Genomic DNA, 25,286 nt, shown 5'->3' with positions numbered 1-25,286 from the left:
GATTTATCGCCATTTATTCTAATATTACCCTCTGTATTTTGCATTTTATCAGGATATATCAGGTATTTTCCTGTATTTTTGTTTTTCAGATTCAAATATTTTATTCATGCACTGAGAAAGAAAAATAAATGTATTATACATGAGCAGTTTATAACAGAAAGGCAACCCCAAAGAAGCAGGAGTGCTTATAGATAGAGGACCCAAGCAACTGACAACATCCTCACCCACAGAGGGAGCTGTAAAAGCAGACAGTGTAAATGCACAAATGATTTTCTTTTGTAAAGAGTGTAGTTTGATGAGATGACTTGGAATAGTGTTAAACCATATTATATTACAGGAGTAGTTGATATGTGGTTCAATGAGGGATCTATACAGTGTAAGAAGAGCAGAGAGTGGTGGAAGATAATGTGTTAGTATTCAATTTACTGATCATGAAGACGTTCTTAAAAGCTCAGATTAAAGGTGAGGGTTATTGTATCAAAAACGGAAGAAAAAGTGACTTTTTCAGTCCAATCTGTCATTAACTGAACATAAACCCAGTGTGTCCATCCACTGTCATTGATCCAACTGCATGGGTTTGACTGGTGAATCAATGTTGTAGTAGATGACGGTGTTTCCATGGTAACTACGGAGCCTCTGAACGTCCAAATGGGTCATATCTGATGACCATGAAAGATGAAGAACTGTATTTCACAGCAATTATTGACATGTATTGATTGGATTAATGGGTCAACAGGTATTAAACAGTAGATACTTTTGGTCAGTGATGGAGGTTTGGGTCTTTGGGGGTAAGTCACACAAGTGATCAGCTCAGTGAACCCTGTATCTTCTTGAATATTCTCATAAAGTGTTGGTAGTTACAGCAGCTAGTGTGGACTGATGAGGAGATTACATGAGTCCTCAGTCTCATCCATGAAAAATAATTAGAAATGAAGATCTTATTAGGACACAGAACTCTTTATTGCAGTCGTGTGTAATGAAGTCTGTACTGCCACCTACTGACAATAATACACAGCCTTGTTTATTTCTTCTAAGCCAGTTCATCAAAGTACACATAATTAGGCCCGAGCCGAGTAAAGCCGGCGCAGGGCCTATTGAGTCTGCAGTGGGCGCATGGGGACGAAATCGCCAGTGACGCGGTCGCCTTTCGCCACTGTCGCCACTCTCACACATATTCACATTCACGGCACTGAGACCTTTCCGAAGATGTACATGACATGTGCACAAATCGCATATTTACACCTGCTCAGAATGAATGGGAGTCAATGGGACACGCCCACTCGGGGTCAGTCATGTGGGTGTAAGTGCACGACACGTGACCTCTGACCCCACACACATGTGGGGGAGCTCGAGAGCTTTCACATAAGGCCAAATATGTGGTTGCCATAGAAACGGCTATATTGTTCTTGCTCAGATTATTATTATTTTTCTTTCTTTCTTTATTTTTTTTTAATTTATTTTTCTTCTCCTGCTCTTTGAGCTCAAATTTGACCCCCTGAACATTTACGAAAACTCACCAAATTTTGCCCAAAATTCAGAAGTGCGAGAAATTGAATTTACATATAGGTTTCGTAGATGTCGGTAAAGAAATGTTGCCGCAGTGCCCTCTTGAAAAGTGGAAATGCATTGTGCCAATGGGAGCACGTCAACGTAAAGTTTGTGGTAGAGCCACGAAAATCGGTACACAGATTCATCATGAGGAGACAAACAAAAAATATTATTATGGCCACGCCCCTAAACCAATCCTTAGTCGGCCATATTGGATTGAAATTTCCAAAATGCTGAGTCTGCGTTTTCGCTGACGTCGTATTTTTTTTTTTTTTTTAACTTCTTTTTATTTAGATTTCATGTGTGTAGCCATATAGTGCATTGTAACAAATCATTATATAACAGAAATATATGTGTATATATGTATATATATATACATCTCAGTCTTAATGGGGGTAGTAGTCCATGGTTGTTTCAAGTCCAAGGCCACAGGGACCAGAATATTCAGGAGAGGTCAACATCAGCCATTAAAATACAACATGGTAGAACCTTGACATTCTTTCAGAATCTGAGATAGAACAAAATAGAAATCCACAACAGCAACAACAGTGAAAAGCAACAACACTTATATCAAATTAAAATGTGACTTAATGTGGGTCCAGTTGTTCATAAATATTTCTCTTTTCATTTGTAACACTGCAGTGGTATATTCCATGTTGTACACATCCTGAATTCTTTCCCTCCATTGGACTATTGTGGGGGGTTGTGGCTTTAACCAAGAGGTTGTTATTACTTTGTTTGCAATCAATAAAAGTATTCTAAGCAGTTTTGTTTGACTGTTTTCCTGAAGATCCTCAGGTATTATGCCCAGTATAAAATGTGATGGTTTCATTGGTAGGTCTATGGACAAACATGCTTTTATTTCTCTTTGAATATTTTTCCAATATTCTGATAATTTTGGACAATCCCAAAATATATGTGTATGGTCTCCTACCAAGCCACAACCCCTCCAACACAAAGATGAGGTATTGCTCCATCTCGATGTTATACGAGGCGTTCTGAAGTATCTCATTTTTAGCTTCCATCAGTATTCCCTCCAATTAGGACTATTTGTTGTTTTATGTCCCTGTTCAAATGAAGTTTCCCATTGTTCATCAGAAATTATTATGTTCATCTCTAGTTCCCATTTCTCTTTAATATCTAAATTATTCTCTCCCATATCCTCATTTATTATCTTATATAAATATGATATAAATTTTTCTGACGTCGTATTTTAACTATTTCCTCCTTGGCCGTTTGGCCAAATGAGCTCAAAATCGGTGTACAGTATCTAGAGAAGTGGGGCATCAAAAGTTACCCGAATTTTTTGGATTGGTGTCACCGTTTTTGTGTGACGACGTCGCAAACTTTGCAAAGTTTCTTCGGGAATTTACCATTACAAAAATTGCTTCAGCTCAGACATACGAACACTGATTTGGCTCAAATTTGACTCAGACGTCTATATCCCAGGCCTACACCCATTTATTAAAAGAAATTGAAATTTCGCACTATAGCGCCCCCTACAAATGTACATTTACAAAAATGACATCAGTTCGGACATACGAACACCGATTTGGCTGAAATTTGACTCAGACATCTGTCTCCCAGGCCTACACCTATTTGTCAAAAGAAACTGAAATTTTGCACTACAGCGCCCCCTACAAGTTTTTAAAAAAAATTTTTTATTAAAATTGCTTCAGTTCGGACATACAAACACCAATTTGGCTCAAATTTGACTCAGACGTCTATCTCTCAGGCCTACACCCATTTATCAGAAAAATTTGAAATTTGGAGCTATAGCGCCCCCTACAATTTTACCTTTACAAAAATTACTTCACTTCAGACATACGAACACCAATCTGGCTCAAATTTGAATCAATTTTCAATCTCCCAGGCCTACACCCATTTATCAAAAGAAATTACCGTGTCGGTGGATAGCGCCCCCTACAAATTTACCGTCATGAAAATTGCATTAATTTGGACATACGAACACTGATTTGGCTCAAATTTGACTCAGTGGTACATCTTGCAGGCCTACACCCATTCAGTGGAAGGAATTTGATTTTAGCTGCATAGCGCCCCCTACAGATTTACTTATACAAAAATTTCTTTAGTGTGGACATACGAACAAAGATCTGCCTCAAATTTGAATCAGTTGTCGATCTCCCAGGCCTACACCCACTCATCAGAAGTTGTTGAAATTTGGTGCTAGAGCGCCACCTGCTGAACGATGGACATACTTCTACTGGACGTGCCCGTGGCGAGGGCCTTTAGATGCCGCTTGCGGCTTTAATTATTATTTGCTTTTTTTCTTTTTTGTAGCTTCTCTTCAAATAACTGGAACACACCTATTGTGCAGTAAAATGATCCATATCAGTACTTACTGTTATATGATGTTATTGACTCATTTTTAACTTTATACTGTATATTTATTTATTTTTTATTAATTTTTTTAGCAGTACATATGTAGAAGTGGAATTACAGTACATACATTATACATTGCCTTTTATGTTGTTTTTTTTCCCCATGCCCAAACAGCAACAGCAGGAAAAAGAACATTATAGCAAAGTCTCTGTGAAGTAGAAAATCAAAACAGTTCAAAAAGGGACAAATATGTGATATACAAAAATAATAACTGAGCCGACAGAAAATAGGAAAGAGAGAATAAATAAATGAAAATAATAGTATAATACGAAAAAAATCAGTTGACATAGCTTGTTGATAGACGTGCCTACCTTAAAACCTTAGACACTACATAACAGTATCAAAAGGGAAAATAATGGGTAGACAGAATGACAAAAACAGACAAAAACAACACTTATTGACTTATTTAACTGTTGCGTTTGTGTGTATGATTCCTCTGTACATCCTCTACAGATGTTTAAGGTTGAGCTCATTAGAACTGCTTTACATACTTGTGGTTGTTTTAGTAATCCATCTTATTCTATCAGATCATCAGATGTTTGCAGCATCACTGTCATGTGTGATCCACGTATCTCAAAAACGTACATTTTTCATTAGTTCAGAAAAACAGGCCTGTTTTCAGCAACATGGGATTTTAAACAGTTTATTAAGCAGAAGAATATCCATAAAGGAACATGTTATTATTCAGTTTACGATGAGATGTTTGAAGATGTGTGGTTTTCACTGGACACAGAGGGAACTAAAAACTGTGATTAGTGACTAAAGTTGGAGTCAAAAGTACAATATTTGTTTCTAATATGTAGTGGAGAAAGTATAAAGTTGCATAAGATGGAAGTAGTATTTGAATTTGATGCATGTTAATTCTGATGAAACTGTTTTTGGAATGCAGGAGGAGATCATAACACTGGATCTGGAAAAGCCTCAGTCAGGAGGCCTGGGCTTCTCTGTGATCGGAGGGGAAAGGGGGATCTTTGTCAAGTCCATCACACCAGGGGGAATAGTAGAGGCTTCAGGAAAGCTCCAGGTTGGGGACAGGCTGCTGAAGGTGAGCACTTTTTCACTCATTAGGAAACCTCTTGTAACTTGTCAGAAAAGGAATGGCTTCCTTTTAAGATTTTTGTTAGAAATGTTTGTTTGTTCGTATTTTTTTCTCGAAGGTGAATGACGAACTGATGACAGGCGTGTCTCACACCAAAGCTGTCACCACTATCCGAAAAACTAAAGGCCTGGTTCATCTGACGGTGTCCAGACCGCCAGAACAGAACCCCAGTACATACCTGCCTTACCTGCCCATCAACTCAGACAACTGCAATGGAAACACAGGTACAAAGAAGCACAGAGCCCTTAGGCTTCAGCCTCAAATGATGATGGAAAACCTGGAAAAGTCCTGGTAGTTTCAAGTCTCATTTTATGAAAAGTTTATGAAGCTAATATTATATGAATGAAGATGAATTACATTTGATGAGTCTGTGACGAAACTACAAACACAACCTCAGCTATGTTTATCATATCATATATGTCATTTAAAGTGTGTGAAATAGTTAAATTACAGTGTGGATAAATGTACACTCTGCACTTTGTAACACTAGAATTCTCACATCTGCTCCAGGTTCATGTGTAGACTGTTAAAGAATAAAACATAACTTGGATCTTAACCTCCTCAGACCCAGCTATGGATTTTCTGTCCACATTTGTGGACAAGAGTTTCACAACTTTATACAAAAAAAAAAAAGAAAAGAAAACTGTCCACCACAAAAGACATTCCATAAAAATTTTAAAAACTGCATCTGAAAAAGCTGTTGTATCATGATGTTTCCAATATAGACACTGATTGAATAAAAAACAAAAAAAGCTGGTACTGTGCTGACATTTCCTGGGTCTGAGGAGGTTCAAATACAGTCATGATGGACACGTACAAAACTGAAGTCTGTGGGAAAGGCTTTTTGAAATGATTGAGGGCATTATGACTTACACAATTCCTAAGGACCCTAAGTTTTTTTGCTGGGACTGCTACCTGGAGATGTAATAGAGAAAGAAGACAAATACCGCTTTAAAATTCTTATAATTGGGAAAAAATTTGAGCGATCAGAAAGGTGAATACTTAAACAGAGGGAAGCGAATTGTTATATACAATGGTTTGCCAATTATTACACTTTTTAATAATCACAATGGTTTCAGTAAGTAAAAGTAAATAAATTTTATTTATAGAGCACTTTTCACAGAGTCACAAGGTGCTTTACAGTGCAAAGTACAAATAAACTGTACAAATAAAATACAATTAAAATACCATTAAAACACAATAAAATACAATTAAAATATGATGAATACATAAAGTGCAGTCAGTTTGTAGAAGTCCTGAGTCACTTGGGAAATTCAAAAGCCTGTTTGAACAGGAGTGTTTGGAGGTGTTTTTTTAAAACTCTCTCCAGAGTCCATGGACCGTAAGTGTAGAGGCAGCTCATTCCACAGACGCAGAGGTGCGACAGCTTTAACACACCTGTCAGCCTGCATACTAAAACAGGTGTGTGGAACCGTCAGCAGGTGCTGTTCTGAAGACCTCAGGCTATGAGTCCAGCTGTAGGGCTGGATCAGGGCAGTCATGTATGCAGGGGCATGGCCATGTAGGGCCTGGAAAGTTAGCGCCAGAATTTTGAAATGAAAACGATATCAAACAGGAGCCAGTGGAGTGATTTAAGAATGGGAGTGATGTGGGCTGTCCTGTTTGTGCGGGTCAGAAGCCTCGCAGCAGAGTTCATTATTACACTTTTTAATAATCACAATAATTTACTGTTTGCTTATTAAAAAAAAATTTCTGAACATGTTAGAATGAATAAATATTTTAATTCCTGTGTTTGACAAGAAATAAATAACCTATAAACTATTTCACAGTACTTTTGGTTATTGTTGAATAAAATTCGGTCTGTTAAGGGTTGATTAAAAACTAACTTTTTATCTGAGTTTATTATTCTGTTTATATGATAATTTTCCTGTACATGATAAAAAAAAATAAGTTAATGAAGGTTTTTTTCCACTCTTTCAAAAAAATAATTGTTATAATTGCTTCCATAAAGGCCATTACAAGGAACTGGCTCAAAACTGATGCTTCCTGTGAGGGTCAGTGGCTATAATAGAGGAAATCTACTCTGTGGAAAGACTGACTTATTACCTGCGGATCAAGGAACATATCTTCATAAAGCACTGGAGAAAATGGCTGGACTATAAACAAGACAAAGCATAATTCCTACTGTGTGTCATTTAAATAATTTGTGTTCAATCAGTGACCCCTAGTTTCTGTGTTGTATTGTCTGTTGATAAAACAAATAAAAATAAAGTATTAAAAAAATACAGTCATGATAAACTAGCATGACTAGTATGTAGATGGGTAACTGACGACATGATCATTTCACAGCCTCAAATTAAACTTGTCGAAACCTGCAGGAACCTCATGTTCTCCTCACTGCATGTAAATGTATTTGTGCTAAAGGGCAACTTATGAAATTACATTATTTGTCCTTCCAAACCCATGGGAACCTGCTGAAACTGTGAACAGGTGTGTGAGCCCTGTTTCTGTTTTCTGTTGGGAAGATGAGTCCAGTGTGACTGCTCATATATTGTTTAGATTTGAATGCCCTGTTCTGACCTCTTCTGTCCGTCCTTTTCAGATCTTAGCGATGAGCGTGGAGTGTCGACTCAGCTGTGTGCTCCCCACACCGAGATGAAACCCAGCAGCTACCCCCCCATACCACCCATAGGTACGAGATCAAAAACCCCCGAAAGCTCATTCAGCGCTGTTGGTACAGAGCCACCGTCAGTGTCAGTTATCTGATACATTACAGATGAAACATTAATAGTGTAAATGGGACGAACTGTGTTTCAGACTATGACGACGGTTCACTAGAGCAGAAGAGAGAGACTGAGCAGAGCACGGAGCTGTCGGAGGACACCGACTGTGACGGCTCCTCCTTACCTGAAGACTCCCCTGAGGTACCGACCGGTCCAAGCCCACTTTAGTGTCAGTTTATGTACATCACATACACAAGACTGAAAGGACAAAACTCTAAGGCCCCACAGTGCAAAGGTCAAGGGAACTGTATTTGTACCCACTGATAGATTTGTGCTGCAGTAACAAGAGAGGGTATGGAGATGATACAACATTAAAACAAAACACAAACACCAGGGTGCTTGTGCAGGTCTTGAAAGCCTTAAAAAGTCTGAAATTTTGAAACGCTGTTTTCCAGACCTTGAAAAGTCTGGAGTTTTGTATGAGAGTCTTAATAAAGTATGAAGAAGTTTCTGTCATAGTCGAATTTTAGAGTATGTTCAAAGACACATAGTCTTGTAAGATAAGAATTACATGAGGAAAGCATCTAGAAATGTTCATATGATTTCACTGACCGGTCAGTACTGGAATGATTCTAGTGAAACTTCTTTGTGTGATATTCATGCATTTTTGTGATTTTCATATGTTTTGAAAATGTTTCTGTCAGTAAAACATAATTTACTGTGAATTATGCATTCATTCATTCATGCATTTATTAAAATAAACTTTTCTACTACACACAGCAGGTACAGTCTCAACCGAAAAAGTAGGCACACAAGTAATAATAATAATAACAATGCATTTTATTTATAGGAGCCTTTCTTGGCACTCAAGGACACCGTACAGTAAAACAGGAGAGTGTAAAACAAGCAAAACAGAGTAAACTAGAAGCACTGGGAGAGCACAGACCTCCACCAAGGCAGACCTGCCCCCCCCCCCCCATCACCACCAAAATTTAATCAGTTCTTCCTTGTGCCAGTGTCAACATTTACTGACATTTTCATCCAAATCTGTCCAGAACTTTTGGAGTTATCTTACACACAGACAGACAGACAGATAGACAGACACATACACACACACACACACACACACACACAGACCAACGCCGGCAGAAACATAACTTACTTGGCGGAGCTAAAAATAAAAGGCAGGTTAAAAATTGGACACAAAGACAAAGTGGTCCTAAACAGATGGGTTTTGAGTTTGGATTTGAAGACAGAGTGAAGTGGTGTTTCTGAGCTCCAGTAGCAAGGAGTTCCAGAGCTGGGGAGCAGTGCAGCTGAATGCTCTGCTCCTCATGGTGGTGAGACAGGCAGAGGGAACAGTGAGATATAAGTCAAAAGTATATAAAGTCAAGGTCTGGGGAAAAAAATGGCAGTTTTGAAAAAGTCTGGAATTTTTATTTGGATAACGAGCAAACACCCTGAACACAGAGGATAATACTCATAGAGGCTCGCTGATCATAACTCAGATAAAAATTAAATAAATTAAGATACAAGGACAAAGAAAGCGTCCCGTTACAAGAACTTGTACATATAACAATACAGAACAGATCACCCAGGGCCAGTGCCACAGGTGACTATAGTTCCATCTAAAGCAGGGGTGTCGAACCCATTTCAGTTCAGGGGTCACATACAGTCCAATATGATCTGAAGGGGACCGGACCAGTAAAATAATAACCTATAAATAATGTCAACTCCAACGTTTTCTCTGTTTTCAGTGAAAAAAATGTAAAATTACATGATGAAAATGTTTACATCTACAAACTATCCTTTAAAAGGTGTGAATAACATGAACAACCATGAAAAAACTGAAAGTTCTGCAGAAAAAAGGTGACATTTTAACAATATTACGTCTCAGTTTATCATTTACACATGTACATTATAACGTACACATCACAGTGGATCTACAGATACATAAGACTTTCAGTAACAGGCAGCATATTGTTAAAATTACACTTACTTCTCTTAAGACATTTCAGGTTATTCACATTGTAAAGATAGTTTGTAAATGTAAAGTTTTTTTTATGTAATTTTACTTTTTTACACTAAAACAAAGACAAACTAAACCAAATTTGTCTGTATGTGGCCCCTGAACTAAAATGATTTTAACATCCTTGGTTGTTAATATCTTCAGCGTAATTTCTGTATTTCACAAATTCATCCCGTGGGCCGGATCGGACCCCATGGCTGGCCGGTTTTGGCCCACGGGCCGCATGTTTGACACCTGTGATCTAGAGGAAAGCACCTTTGGACAGGACTGTTGAATGTTTTATGTGAACTGTGTTGTTTTATGTAGGGACTAACGATGGACATTATCCTTGGCTATAGTCTTGTGTATTGGCTCATATTGTGTTTATTAATATGCACCATCCCTTTGAAAAAAAGAAAAGAAACTTCAAACACACACACACACAGCTTCTGTTTCTTTAAATGATCATAATAATTCCATTTCTGTCATAAGCAGAGTTCACGTAAAGTGGAGTGGCAGGAAGAGAGTGTGGATGATCCAAGACATGAGTAAGTCATTTGTTTTTGGGAGATCCACATTAAAAATAGAACATGAAAGAAAATTGGGATGTATTCAAATAACTCCGAATACATTCCTACAGCTTTCTCCAAATGAATGCTGGACAACTGGAGGAAGATGAGATCACATGGGGCAGTGACGAGCTGCCTATTGAGAACATGAACTCCAAATCAAGAGAAGGTAAGAGCATTTGTTTGAACTAAGTGTTGTTTTTGTCCCTTTCAGAGGTTAGTACGACTTTACAGCGAGGTCACCCTGATAAATTATTTACAATCATCCGTCATTTGTGAAAAGTTTTCATCTTGATGATGATGATAAACTTTATTTCATACATAAGTAGGAATAAAATATAAAGGTGAACAAAAGGCAAAGAGGAACACGTCAGAATACTGAAGGCGATAAGCACTTCACTTCAGTCTGTTTTTTTTTTCCACTTTATCTTGTCCCTTTATGATAGTAACCATAAGTCTGTTTTTTTTATTATAGTTTCTGAGTGTTTTTGGTTGTAGTCCTCAGACAGGGGTGTCGGACCCATTTCAGTTCAGGGGTCACATACAGTCCAATATGATCTGAAGGGGACCGGACCAGTAAAATAATAACCTATAAATAATGTCAACTCCAACGTTTTCTGTGTTTTCAGTGAAAAAAATGTAAAATTACATGATGAAAATGTTTACATCTACAAACTATCCTTTAAAGAATGTGAATAACATGAACAACCATGAAAAAAAGAGCATTATTAAGTCTTGGCTTCTCATTTCCACATACTCATTACAACTTACAGATCACAGTGGATCTACAAATACACAAAACTTTTAGTAACAGGCTGAATATTGTTCATATTTGTTCAGGTTATTCACATTGTTTGTAAAAAGATAGTTTGTAAATGTAAAGATTTTTATGTAATTTTACTTTCTTACACTAAAACAAAAACAAACCATACCAAATTTGTCTGTCTGTGGCCCCTGAACTAAAATGTTTTTGATGTCCTTGATTGTTAATATTTTCAGTGTCATTTTTTGTATTTCATAAATTCATCCCGCGGGTCGGATCGGACCCTTAAGCGTGCCGGTTTTGGCCCACGGGCCGCATGTTTGACGCCTGTGCCTCAGCAGAATGCATCACTGTGTGTTTGTGCTCATTTCTACACTTTGACTCCGCCTTCCCGCAGACGGACCAATCATCACAGAGGATGAGTTGACGTCTCTGCCCCTGGTCAAAGTGGTGCCTGATGGTCAGTACACTGGACCCAAGCTCAGCGCCGTGGTCCGCATGATGAGGGGTCTTCTGGAGCAGAAAGTCCCACTGCAAGAGTTTGAAGTAAGACGACCGTTTGTGTGTGACACAACTGTTATGTAACTGTCCTTTGACTTTCTATTCACTGTTGTTTCACTTCCTGGCAGAATCTGCAGAATCTGCAGCCGCTGGACGACTGTTTAATAGGTCAAACAAAAGAAAACAAGAAGAAGAATCGCTACAAGAATATTGTTCCCTGTAAGCTATTGAAAGAACGCAATAACACCTGTGAACTGTATATATTATTAATATTAGTATTCTTGTTGTTGTTGTCATGATGATGATGATGATGTTTTTTGTTTTTTTTTTGTTATTATTGTTATTATCATCATCACTGTTATTATCATTACTATTGTTTTTGTCATTATTATTATTATATTATTCTTATCATTATCTTTATCATCATTATCATTATTATTAATACTATTATTAATATTATCAGTAGTATTATTATCATTATTATTATTACTACTACTGCTATTCTATTATTACTACTCTATTTGTTGTTTCTACTAGTTCTTTCCAATGTGAAATTGCCTGTTTTTTCACTACTGTTTTCTATAGTTATTACTATTTTCTAATAATATTTTTAGATGTGTATATTTGGTGTTGTGTTGCTATTGAAACCTCATTTTCTTAATCTAATCTAATCTAATCTAATCTATATAAACATATTTTAATATAGGATACTTGAAGATGTCTGTCTTTTCTTTAGTTGACACAACTCGAGTGGTTTTGGGTAAAGACGGAGGTTACATCAACGCCAACTTCATCAAGATGCCTGTGAAGGATGAGGACTTCCTGTACATCGCCTGCCAGGGCCCCCTCCCCACCACTCTGGGAGACTTCTGGCAGATGGTCTGGGAGCAGAAGTCCAACGTGATCGCCATGATGACCCAGGAGGTGGAGGGCGGGAAAGTCAAGTGTCAGCGCTACTGGCCGGACACGCCCAGAACAGCGGAGATGGTGGACGACAGGTTACAGATCACACTGATTAAAGATCAACATCTGGATAACTTTGTCATCCGACTCATCGAAGTCCGAGACGTCCAGGTGATCCAACGCTCGCCTCATTTCAATATGTAGACGTTTCAGACCAAAGATACACCGCGACACCAGCTGAAAACCCACCGACAGAGACCGCAACGGGCATCGTTTCCATAGCAACGACTCTCTCAAGATAGAGCAGGGATATCAAACATACGGCCCGCAGGTCAAAACCGGCCCACCGAGGGTCCAGTCGGGCCCGTGGGATGAACTTGTGCAAAAATCAGAGGATCAAAAGGATTTTAGTCAGTCCAGTTCAACTCCAAATGTCCTGCTTAGTTTTAGCAGAACACAAGCTGGTTTGGGTTTTAGGGTCTGGGACGACTTTAGGTTAGTTAGGAAACTCAGAAAAATGCATCTGTGCTTCAACTGGAATGTGAAAATCATACAAAGTAGTTTATTAGCACAAGTATTAGAGTAAAAATAACTGACAAATACAAATGGAACAGCGTGTTATTTTTACTTCCATCAAGGAACGGCACAGGACATTGTGTGTGTGTCTGTGTGTGTGTGTGTGTGTGTCTGTGTGTGTGTGTGTGTGTCTGTGTGTGTGTGTGTGTGTGTGTCTGTGTGTGTGTGTGTGTGTGTCTGTGTGTGTGTCTGTGTGTGTGTGTCTGTGTGTGTCTGTGTGTGTGCGTGTGTGTGTGTGTCTGTGTGTCTGTGTCTGTCTGTGTGTGTGTCTGTCTGTGTGTGTGTGTGTCTGTGTCTGTGTGTGTGTGTGTCTGTGTCTGTGTGTGTGTGTGTCTGAGTGTCTGTGTCTGTGTGTGTGTGTCTGTCTGTGTGTGTGTGTGTGTGTGTCTGTGTGTGTGTGTGTGTCTGTGTGTGTGTGTCTGTCTGTGTGTGTGTGTCTGTGTGTGTGTGTGTGTCTGTGTGTGTGTGTGTGTGTCTGTGTGTGTGTGTCTGTGTGTGTGTGTGTGTGTCTGTGTGTCTGTGTGTGTGTGTCTGTGTGTGTGTGTGTCTGTGTGTGTGTCTGTCTGTGTGTGTGTCTGTCTGTGTGTGTGTCTGTCTGTGTGTGTGTGTCTGTGTGTGTCTGTGTGTGTGTGTAGGTGTGTGTGTCTGTGTGTGTGTGTCTGTGTGTGTGTGTCTGTGTGTGTGTGTCTGTGTGTGTAGGTGTGTGTGTCTGTGTGTGTGTGTGTGTGTCTGTGTGTGTGTGTGTGTCTGTGTGTGTGTGTGTGTGTGTGTGTGTCTGTGTGTGTGTGTGTGTGTGTTTGTGTGTGTGTGTGCAGATAACTCCAGAAGTTCTGGACACATTTGGATGAATATTTCAGGAAATGTTGACACTGGCATAAGGAACCAATCATTAAATTTTGGTGGGGGTGGGGGTGGGGGGGGGGTAGTTTTCCAGACATTCCAGTTTCAGATCCTGTTCAAATGTTCAGATTCTATTTGTTCACAACTAACATCAGAACAGGATTTGAGTTCAGTCCAAACAAAGAAACCAACATTATTGAATAAAAGAGTGTGAAAGAAGAAGAAATAAAATAGAAACAAAAACTCAGATGAACCTCCTCCACATCTGCATTTGAATAAATACCTACAAATGTCGACAGTACTGTTTCATGTTGGTACATTATAGTGAACTGAAACATTGCGATAATTTGCAGAAGCCGTCCGTTCTTGCGGTCCTGGTGCTTGTGAATCCTGGTGCTTGTGACTCCTGGTGCTTGTGACTTCTGGTGCTTGTGAATCCTGGTGCTTGTGACTCCTGGTGCTTGTGACTCCTGGTGCTTGTGACTCCTGGTGCTTGTGAATCCTGGTGCTTGTGACTTCTGGTGCTTGTGAATCCTGGTGCTTGTGAATCCTGGTGCTTGTGACTTCTGGTGCTTGTGAATCCTGGTGCTTGTGACTCCTGGTGCTTGTGACTTCTGGTGCTTGTGACTCCTGGTGCTTGTGACTCCTGGTGCTTGTGAATCCTGGTGCTTGTGACTTCTGGTGCTTGTGAATCCTGGTGCTTGTGACTCCTGGTGCTTGTGAATCCTGGTGCTTGTGACTTCTGGTGCTTGTGAATCCTGGTGCTTGTGACTCCTGGTGCTTGTGAATCCTGGTGCTTGTGACTTCTGGTGCTTGTGACTTCTGGTGCTTGTGAATCCTGGTGCTTGTGACTCCTGGTGCTTGTGACTTCTGGTGCTTGTGAATCCTGGTGCTTGTGACTCCTGGTGCTTGTGAATCCTGGTGCTTGTGAATCCTGGTGCTTGTGACTCCTGGTGCTTGTGAATCCTGGTGCTTGTGACTCCTGGTGCTTGTGACTCCTGGTGCTTGTGAATCCTGGTGCTTGTGACTCCTGGTGCTTGTGACTCCTGGTGCTTGTGAATCCTGGTGCTTGTGAATCCTGGTGCTTGTGACTTCTGGTGCTTGTGACTCCTGGTGCTTGTGACTCCTGGTGCTTGTGACTTCTGGTGCTTGTGAATCCTGGTGCTTGTGACTCCTGGTGCTTGTGACTCCTGGTGCTTGTGACTCCTGGTGCTTGTGACTCCTGGTGCTTGTGAATCCTGGTGCTTGTGACTCCTGGTGCTTGTGACTCCTGGTGCTTGTGAATCCTGGTGCTTGTGACTCCTGGTGCTTGTGAATCCTGGTGCTTGTGACTTCTGGTGCTTGTGAATCCTGGTGCTTGTGACTCCTGGTGCTTGTGAATCCTGGTGCTTGTGACTTCTGGTGCTTGTGACTTCTGGTGCTTGTGAATCCTGGTGCTTGTGAATCCTGGTGCTTGTGACTCCTGGTGCTTGTGACTTCTGGTGCTTGTGAATCCTGGTGCTTGTGACTCCTGGTGCTTGTGAATCCTGGTGCTTGTGACTTCTGGTGCTTGTGAATCCTGGTGCTTGTGACTCCTGGTGCTTGTGACTCCTGGTGCTTGTGAATCCTGGTGCTTGTGACTCCTGGTGCTTGTGACTCCTGGTGCTTGTGACTCCTGGTGCTTGTGAATCCTGGTGCTTGTGACTCCTGGTGCTTGTGACTTCTGGTGCTTGTGAATCCTGGTGCTTGTGAATCCTGGTGCTTGTGACTTCTGGTGCTTGTGAATCCTGGTGCTTGTGACTCCTGGTGCTTGTGACTTCTGGTGCTTGTGAATCCTGGTGCTTGTGACTTCTGGTGCTTGTGACTCCTGGTGCTTGTGACTCCTGGTGCTTGTGAATCCTGGTGCTTGTGACTTCTGGTGCTTGTGAATCCTGGTGCTTGTGACTCCTGGTGCTTGTGAATCCTGGTGCTTGTGACTTCTGGTGCTTGTGAATCCTGGTGCTTGTGACTCCTGGTGCTTGTGAATCCTGGTGCTTGTGACTTCTGGTGCTTGTGACTTCTGGTGCTTGTGAATCCTGGTGCTTGTGAATCCTGGTGCTTGTGACTCCTGGTGCTTGTGACTTCTGGTGCTTGTGAATCCTGGTGCTTGTGACTCCTGGTGCTTGTGAATCCTGGTGCTTGTGAATCCTGGTGCTTGTGACTCCTGGTGCTTGTGAATCCTGGTGCTTGTGACTCCTGGTGCTTGTGACTCCTGGTGCTTGTGAATCCTGGTGCTTGTGACTCCTGGTGCTTGTGACTCCTGGTGCTTGTGACTTCTGGTGCTTGTGAATCCTGGTGCTTGTGAATCCTGGTGCTTGTGAATCCTGGTGCTTGTGACTCCTGGTGCTTGTGACTTCTGGTGCTTGTGAATCCTGGTGCTTGTGACTCCTGGTGCTTGTGACTCCTGGTGCTTGTGAATCCTGGTGCTTGTGACTCCTGGTGCTTGTGACTCCTGGTGCTTGTGACTCCTGGTGCTTGTGACTCCTGGTGCTTGTGAAGCGGTGTGTGCAGACGCTCTTTGAACACTTGTGCGTTCTAACCTGTTTCCTCTGCAGACCAGTGAAGTCCAGCGGGTAACTCACCTGAACTACACGGGCTGGCCTGACCACGGAACGCCGTCTCAGCCCGAACAGCTGCTCACGTTCATTTCCTACATGAGACACGTCCATCGATCGGGACCCGTCATCACGCACTGCAGCGCCGGCATCGGCCGCTCGGGAACGCTCATCTGCATCGACGTGGTCCTGGGGCTCATCAGTAAAGACGCTGACGTGAGTCTGTCTGCCATCATCGGTAGACTGTTGGAAACGCCAGATGGCTGGGATTCTAGTGAACTGTTTCCTCTAATGAACTCTGTATTTTCTAGTTTGATATTTCAGATGTTGTGAGGAACATGAGACTCCAGAGACAGGGAATGGTCCAGACAGAGGTGAGTGCACTTTCAGTTCTGCTGGTCTTTGTCCACATGCTTCCATGCTGTTTTAATGGTGTCCTTCTTCTTTCACAGGACCAGTACATTTTCTGCTATCAAGTAATCCTCTATGTCCTCCGGTGCCTTCAAGCAGAAGAAAAAATCTCAGGATAGCAGAAACCACATCTTGCTGCCGGGCTCGGAGACTGTTCACACAACAAAAACACTCAGCGGAGGGCTGACGCAGGCAGATATGGCCAAACGACATGTTTTTAAGATGCCTTCAACTGTTCAGCTGCACCACAGTCAAACCCTTTTAAAGAAGTTTATATTTTTATGTCTGCTTTTGGAGTTCTCCTTCTTCGGCTGCTATTCCCTTTTGATGCATTCATGAGAACTGCTGATTGTATTTCTTATCGTCACCTACAAGAGAACATTGTTTTTTTTCCAGATTCTTGGATATTCTAAAATAATTATGATCAATGATATTTTATGTGGAACAAAATTGTATTTTGAATCCTACTTTGATGCTGGAACATGCCTTGACAGAATACTATGTCAGTATTTGCTTTGTAAATCTATTATACAGTAATTGCTCACTGCTGGAGGTCAATGATAAGTGTACATATTCATCTCCTGAAGATTAAACTGGATACATTTTAAATGTCATGTACATGTTTGCCTTTCTTTTCATGTCAGTGCACCTTTTAGTCATAAATAAAATGTTTCAACTATTTGTGCTGTTGAGGCACTAATTGGTTCAGATTCCATTTATTTAAAAATACCTCAGCACTGAAAATTATAATAGTTTAACTTTTCTAGAAAAACTGAAGTTTTGATACTGAAACACTTGACTTAAATGACCCGTTACTACACACAGCCACGTCCTGTCACTGGATTAGTTGAAAACTTCAAGGACCAAGTTTCCTTCTCAGTATGCCCCCCCCCCATGACCCACTTACTTCCATATCTGCTGCACTGACTGAAGTCAGTCCCAGTAATCTTCATGTTTGCTTTCATGTAAAGTTTCAGTGGCGTTCATGTTATGGCAGGATTGAGGCCGACTTGTCAGAACTACAGATCTTATTTTTAAAAAAAAAAAATAAAAAAAAAAACACAAACCCAAATGTTTCAGGAATCTTTATTCAGAGTGGAGAACTGACATTTGTTTTTAATACTGAACCAAAATGTGATCTAATTCACACATCTGCACAAAACTCAGTTTGAACACTGACCCGTTAACACTGTAACCTGAAACCATGATGCTTGTAACTGTCACACATCTTTCTCCTTGGAATGTTGAATGAACACGTCTGAATGGGTTCTTATTGGTGCCTTCGTTTCCGTTTCAGTCCTCTTCTTCCTCCCGTGGCCTTGGCCTCAGTACTCTTCTTCCTCCCCGTCGGCTGAATCAACTCCCACCTCCTCGTAGTCCTTCTCCAGAGCGGCCATGTCCTCTCTGGCCTCAGAGAACTCTCCCTCCTCCATCCCCTCGCCTACGTACCAGTGGACGAAGGCGCGCTTGGCGTACATCAGGTCAAACTTGTGGTCCAGTCGGGCCCAGGCCTCGGCGATGGCGGTGGTGTTGCTCAACATGCACACGGCCCTCTGGACCTTGGCCAGGTCTCCTCCAGGAACCACGGTGGGCGGCTGGTAGTTGATGCCCACCTTGAAACCAGTGGGGCACCAGTCCACAAACTGGATGGTGCGCTTGGTCTTGATGGTGGCGATGGCTGCGTTGACATCTTTGGGAACCACGTCACCGCGGTACAGGAGGCAGCAGGCCATGTATTTACCGTGGCGAGGGTCACACTTGACCATCTGATTGGCCGGCTCAAAGCAGGCGTTGGTGATTTCAGCTACGGTCAGCTGCTCGTGGTAGGCCTTCTCAGCAGAGATGACGGGAGCGTAGGTGGCCAGAGGGAAGTGGATACGGGGATACGGAACCAAGTTGGTCTGGAACTCTGTCAGATCCACGTTGAGGGCGCCGTCGAAACGCAGGGAAGCTGTGATGGAGGACACGATCTGACCGATCAGCCGGTTCAGGTTGGTGTAGGAAGGACGCTCGATGTCCAGGTTCCTGCGGCAGATGTCGTAGATGGCTTCGTTGTCCACCATGAAGGCGCAGTCGGAGTGCTCCAGGGTGGTGTGGGTGGTCAGGATGGAGTTGTAGGGCTCCACCACAGCCGTGGACACCTGGGGGGCCGGGTACACCGAGAACTCCAGCTTGGACTTCTTGCCGTAGTCGACAGACAGACGCTCCATCAGCAGAGAGGTGAAGCCGGAGCCGGTGCCGCCGCCGAAGCTGTGGAAGACCAGGAAGCCCTGAAGTCCAGTGCACTGGTCAGCCTGAGGACAGAAGGAGACACACAATATAAACACGATAATGGAAAACTATAGAACGTTAGAGTTTAGTCCAGTGCACTGGTCAGCCTGAGGACAGAAGGAGACACACAACATGGAAATGTGTCATATTAGAGGTTGGAGCCCATTTAGATTTGTGCAGCGTGTGTGTGTGTGTGTGTGTGTGTTTGTATGTGTGAAAGTGGGCGTGTCCTTGTGGTGAGGCACTTGGTTGCTATGGTGACCTGCACACCTGTGGGCAGAGGTTACAGACTGGACACAGGTGAGCCGAGGACGTCTGAGTGAGTGTTCTTAGTCTGTTTTTGTCCTTTTGTATACGAGCTCATTTTAAGGCATTCAGCCTTTTTTTTTTCTTTTTTTTTGCAGGTGTTTTTTAACATTTGTGAGTAGATAACATTAAACGCACATCCATGGCAGACCTTCTTTTTACAAACCATGATGAGGTGGAAATGTCTTCAGTGTGTTTTTTGTCGTCAGATTGCCACTAGACTAGAGCTGAGTTCAGTCAGCTGATCCAAACGCTCTCCTCTTTCATTCCTCACCAGTTTGCGGATCCTGTCCAGTACCAGGTCGATGATTTCTTTGCCGATGGTGTAGTGTCCACGGGCGTAGTTGTTGGCGGCGTCCTCCTTACCGGTGATCAGCTGCTCAGGGTGGAACAGCTGCCGGTACGTTCCTGTCCGCACCTCATCTGTGCAGACACCAGGACAGCGCAGCAGCTGTAGATTACTCGGACACTTTGGTTTACAGACCGTTGGGTCACATGTGGTGATTCTTACCGATGACGGTGGGCTCCAGATCCACAAAGACCGCTCTGGGGACATGCTTTCCAGACCCAGTCTCACTGAAGAACGTGTTGAAGGAGTCGTCTCCTCCTCCGAGGGTCTTATCACTGGGCATCTGTCCGTCCGGCTGGATCCCGTGCTCCAGGCAGTAGAGCTCCCAGCATGCATTGCCCATCTGGACTCCAGCCTGACCCACGTGCACAGAGATACACTCACGCTGTGGAAAACAGAAACAAGTTACTTCCACTAATACAGGCAAGTGCATTTTATTTTAAAACGCTAGTGACATTTTACAGACAACTGTATGAGTAAAAGTCACCTCTAATGAAGCCCACGTGTTTCCTGTTCAGGTTGATATTCAACTACCAGCTACTTCAGATAACCTTTTTCTTTTTTATTATTTCAGCAAAGTTTAATTTCACTGCTCAATTATTTGACAAATCGTCAAGTGTTCTGAATGTTGGGGGAGGGGTACAGGTGACCTGCAGAGAAAAGCATAGACCACAGGTGTCAAACATATGGACCGGGGCCCAAATCCAGCCCCCCAAAGGGTCCAGTCTGGCCCTGGGATGAATTTATGAAATGCAAAAATTACACTAAGCTATAAACGATCCTTTTAGTTCAGTTCCACATTCAGACCAGTTCAATCTGCAGTGGACAGGAGCAGTCAAACACTATCAGAAGAACAGAAATAATGACAACTGACAATGTTTCTCTTTGTAAATATAAATGTTTTCATGTATTTACACTAAAACAAAGTATAATTTCACAAAAAATGTGAATAACCTGAACAAATATGAACAACCTGAAATGTCTTAAATAATAATAATAATAATAATAATAATAATAATAATAATAATAATACTACATCAGTTTTATATAGTGCTTTTCTAAGTACTCAAAGACGCAAATAGAATTTTAACAAGACTTTCCCTGATATTAAATGTGTGCGTTTGTAGATCCACTGTGATATGTCACTTATACTGTACATATGGAAATGAGAAACTAAAGCATAAGTGTTAAAATTACTTTTTTTTTTCAGTTTGTTCATGTTATTCACGTCTTTTGAAAGGACCGTTTGTAGATGGAAACCTTTTCATTATGTAGATTTACTTTTTTCACTCTAAAACATGGAGAAAAGTTTGGAGTTGACATTATTTCTATATTATTTCAGATGAAATTTAGCTGAATGGGAACTGAACTAAAATGAGTTTGACAGCGCCGGCACAGCCCGTTCATGAACTAAACTACAGTTACCATCTGTCAAATGTGTTCATTTTAACTGAAGTTTCCTTGCACCATTAGGCTGGGCTGACAAAAGTCTGTAAACCTGGGAAAACAGCTCCAGCTTTTCGAACTAACTGGGGACTGACGATGCCTCATGACATGTTATTCAAGGGACAGAAAAGGGATCTTTGTAGAGAAGCTGAAACTAGGACACGAGTCAGATGACTGACACTACAGTTATTTACACCATGAACACGCGCTTTCATTATTCAGGCACCAAATGTGCTTGAACCCTTTCATGAGATCCTTGGTCAAAAAATTCTGAGTGTTTTTATTTCTCCTTAGGCATGAAAAAAGAAACAATGTGATTGGTTTTTTTTGGGTTTTTTCCATGAGTTACAAAAATATCCATGAATTTAATTTAACAGTCAAATAAAAACATGTTTAATGCTGCTAACCTGATGTTTTGTCACATTTTAACATGTTCTAATGCTAGTTAGGACTCACTTCATGAAGACAATATGACAACTGATTGACATTCAAACCTGTTAGTACAGATCAGGTTTATCAAAAACAGCAGAGTTACAGTAACGGTGTGAGTTACAGTGCAGATGCACAAGCGTCCACTGTGTTGGCTGATATTTACATTTGTGCATTTGGCAGACGCTTTTGTCCAAAGTGACTCACAGGGAAAACCAACCACATCCAAGTTTGATTTAAACGGCACCAGATCACAAGTTCTCTCATGACACTTTAGATACAGAGCTGGTCCAAACCAGACTGAGCCATATGACCCGGAACTAAAACAACCAAACCCATGAATATACACGAGAACAGCTGCAGAACTACTGACCACTGGACTGACCACTGGACTGACCACTGCATGAAAGTGTTCAAATCAAGTTTTGGACTGAAATTAAGAATAAGTTCCATCAGCCAAAAAAAAAAAAAATTACATTGAAGCAGCCACGACTGGAGTTTTTGACTATTTGTAAAATGACTGATTCAGACCAGCCCTGAAACTGGACCACCGGATGTCTGTGGAGTCCTGGTGGGTCAGTCTGGTCCAGTCTGGTCCAGTCAGACCTAGGCCTCAGAAACAGGCAGCAAAACACAGGAATGCACTGAACCGGACCAGAACAGACCGGACCAGAACAGACCAGAACAGACCGGACCAGAACAGACCGGACCAGAACAGACCGGACCAGAACAGACCGGACCAGAACAGACCAGAACAGACCGGACCAGAACAGAACAGACCGGACCAGAACAGAACAGAACAGACCGGACCAGAACAGACCAGAACAGACCGGACCAGAACAGACCGGACCAGAACAGAACAGAACAGACCAGAACAGACCGGACCAGAACAGACCGGACCAGAACAGACCAGAACAGACCGGACCAGAACAGAACAGACCGGACCAGAACAGAACGGACCAGAACAGACCGGACCAGACCAGAACAGACCGGACCAGAACAGACCGGACCAGAACAGAACAGACCAGAACAGACCGGACCAGAACAGACTAGAACAGAACAGACCAGAACAGACCGGACCAGAACAGACCAGAACAGACCGGACCAGTTCTACTAGAAACTGGGCTGTTCAATGGAGGAGACACAACTGTAGAACACAGAGCAGGACAACCGCCGAACAGCTGGGTCTACTGGAGGTTCTGTGTGTTCTACAGTCAGTTGTGTGTATTGTGTGTGTGTTGTGTGTATTGTGTGTGTGTTGTGCTGAACTGCTCCTGTCATGGCGGACTCGGACCTCATGTCATTGTGCGCCACAGTAAAAGTTCTGTAGAACAATAAACGCCTATTAAACTAAACAGAAAAAAACCGGTGAGAACTGCAGGTCATACTCACCATGTTTTCTGATGTGTGGAGTCTTTGTGACTTTCAGCTGAAACAGAAGCGGAAGAGCCGCCGTTAGTTCTTACGGTGGAGCCGTTAGGAGTCCTGTGTAAGAAGTAACTGACTTCTGCCGCCGCAGGGGCGGGGCTATTTATACTCTCTGAACCAGCCCGGAAGAAGTCACCGAATCTGATTGGATGTGTTTTCACGTGACTATTTTATTAGCTGCCTATTGGCTAAAAACGGAAAAAACGTCATCTTATTCACGCGCCTCGAGTTTTACAGGAAGGCGCAAAAAAAAAAAAAAAAAAAAAAAAAAAAAAACCCAGGAAGGCGCTTTTTTTGTTTCAGTCCTTTATTGTAATGATTCTTGGACAAAAACACATAAACTATATCAGATCGATTCAGGAAGACAAAGATGACCCCCCCCCTTTAGAAATTAGGAATTCGTGTATGAAGTTTATTTCTATAGAAAAACCTGAACAGTTTGGATGGAAATAATGAACCCTTTCATGCATGAATTATAAGAACCTCAGTCGAGATTTTTTTCCGGGGTGTTTTTATTCCTCTTCAGGCAGAAAAAAAAAAAACAGTGCAAATGAATTTGTTTATGAACCTATTTTCCTGGAAGTACAAAAATGCCCGCTCAGCTGGACACCATGCGTTTAATTTTTGAAGCAAAGAAGCATGTGTTTAAAACCCATCATCACAAAGTGATAAACTGTGAGAAAACTATGAAATAAAAATGTTTCATTCTGCTAATCTGATGTTTTCTCACATTTTAACATACTCTAATATTAGTTATTGTTAACTTCATGGAGATAATATGCAAAGAACCCTGTTAATTATAGTCTAATAACAATTAGCAATTGATTTAAAACCTGTGAGTGCAGATCAGGTTTATCTAGAACAGCAAAGTTACAGTAATGGAATGAATGTCAGTGTATTATTATGGGGTGGTGCATAAGTGTCCACTGTGTTGGCTGATCTGGAACTAAAACAACCAAACCCATGAATATACAAGAGAACAGCTGCAGAAGAACTGACCACTGGAGTGACCACTGTGCATGAAAGGGTTAAATGTGTCACTGTTTGGAGATATCTATGAATGTAAAATACAGTTCCATCCTATAGATTCCCAGGAGAAATATGGTTTGTAAATATTAATAGTATATTCATGCACTTTAAATAGAATTTATTTCCCAAAAAGCTTTTTGAAGGTTAAAGTGAAAATAGAAGCATCATGTCTGCATTGAACAAACACATGCTCTGGTGTTTCGTCCATGTCGCTACAACAGGAACAGTCATAATAGAATTTAACAAGTATTTTTATGGAAGACAGAAAATAAGAGTCCACTGGTTGAATTCCCAGACAAGGAAGTTTTCATGTGTCTAGCTGCACGCCGGGGCCCAGATTTCCTTTATTATTGAGCAGAGAAGTGGCCTCAGTCACCGGATTGTTCCCACAGAGAGACCAAACATCATCAGTCAGAGATAAGACCCCTTTTCTGAGGACAAGTTTCCATTGTGACGTTGGACCCCACCTCTCATCAGGACGATCAGTCACTTCTTCAGGTCAGGTCCAGCAACAAACATCTCCACAGCCGCCCAAGCCCCACCACCCTGGAGTATGACAGAAAGATGTGTTGAACATGTCCCTGACCAGTGCGTCTCATTCTGTCCAAATGTTTTGTCTGTGGACTCCCAGTGAGCAATGAAACCACACAAACAAAAGAGACATTTTACTTCAATGCAACTCACCAAAGAAACAGGTTGTTTCTGTGAACGGTCCAGAAAAGTTATAAAAAATGGAGAAGCAGATGTTTTTCAGGGTGTGTAATCATCAGTGTTTTGTGGAATTAAATAATCACATTGTAATAATGACACACTAATACATTTTTACATTTTTTATATTGTCAATTTTATGTTGTTATCGTCATATTTGTATATAAACCTAAATGCACTGTCTAGGACTTTGTCTTGTACATATTTTGCACCTTATATTTTATTTATAGTTACCTATTTGCACTGAAAAAGGAGAAGCTTTCCAATCTCATTGTACATTCAATATAATGACAACAAAGGGCATTCTATTATTTCTATTCTATTCTAATAAAGTTCCTCTACAACTCTCAGCTTTATATGTGGAACTAGGATAATGCTAACAACAATAATAACTATAATAACTAATAATAACTTCTACTGTGAAAACTAGTTATTAAAGACA

The 25,286-nt window shown here is 41.5% G+C and overlaps 2 protein-coding genes across 11 annotated transcripts in view; one reads left to right on the top strand and one right to left on the bottom strand.

Annotated features, from left to right (window-relative positions):
• The window catches only part of ptpn13 (protein tyrosine phosphatase non-receptor type 13), a 91,088-nt gene extending 73,596 nt beyond the window's left edge, over positions 1–17,492 (top strand). For 5 of the 7 annotated variants that reach the window (XM_030149711.1, XM_030149715.1, XM_030149712.1 and 2 more), the window contains 12 exons: positions 4,841–4,996; positions 5,109–5,274; positions 7,614–7,703; positions 7,829–7,935; positions 10,235–10,290; positions 10,383–10,480; positions 11,472–11,620; positions 11,704–11,794; positions 12,312–12,649; positions 16,468–16,683; positions 16,779–16,841; positions 16,920–17,492. In XM_030149711.1, the coding sequence (XP_030005571.1) occupies positions 4,841–4,996; positions 5,109–5,274; positions 7,614–7,703; positions 7,829–7,935; positions 10,235–10,290; positions 10,383–10,480; positions 11,472–11,620; positions 11,704–11,794; positions 12,312–12,649; positions 16,468–16,683; positions 16,779–16,841; positions 16,920–16,997 (1,608 nt within the window). In that variant the 3' untranslated portion in view covers positions 16,998–17,492. The remainder of the gene's footprint in view (positions 1–4,840; positions 4,997–5,108; positions 5,275–7,613; positions 7,704–7,828; positions 7,936–10,234; positions 10,291–10,382; positions 10,481–11,471; positions 11,621–11,703; positions 11,795–12,311; positions 12,650–16,467; positions 16,684–16,778; positions 16,842–16,919) is intronic. The other 2 variants (XM_030149714.1, XM_030149710.1) reach the window with 1 other exon arrangement.
• Positions 17,493–17,945: 453 nt separating this feature from the next.
• LOC115429904 (tubulin alpha-1C chain-like) lies at positions 17,946–23,198 on the bottom strand. Of its 4 annotated transcripts, none has more exons than XM_030149722.1 (5): positions 23,072–23,198; positions 19,967–20,189; positions 19,730–19,878; positions 18,203–19,172; positions 17,946–18,171 (listed from the first exon to the last, which is right to left on the bottom strand). In XM_030149722.1, exons 1-4 carry the CDS (start codon positions 23,072–23,074, stop codon positions 18,204–18,206), a joined length of 1,344 nt encoding a protein of 447 aa, XP_030005582.1. In that variant the 5' UTR covers positions 23,075–23,198; the 3' UTR covers positions 17,946–18,171; position 18,203. The 4 variants fall into 4 exon arrangements, with proteins under 4 accessions (XP_030005582.1, XP_030005581.1, XP_030005580.1 ...); XM_030149721.1 differs by having other exon boundaries at positions 17,946–18,172; positions 18,206–19,172; XM_030149720.1 differs by having other exon boundaries at positions 17,946–18,176; positions 18,209–19,172.
• Between the last annotated feature and the right edge of the window lie 2,088 nt (positions 23,199–25,286).

This window comes from Sphaeramia orbicularis, chromosome 12, assembly GCF_902148855.1.
Source record: "Sphaeramia orbicularis chromosome 12, fSphaOr1.1, whole genome shotgun sequence".
In the NCBI taxonomy this organism is placed as follows: Eukaryota; Metazoa; Chordata; class Actinopteri; order Kurtiformes; family Apogonidae; genus Sphaeramia; species Sphaeramia orbicularis.
This window is presented reverse-complemented; position numbering and strand designations above follow the sequence as displayed.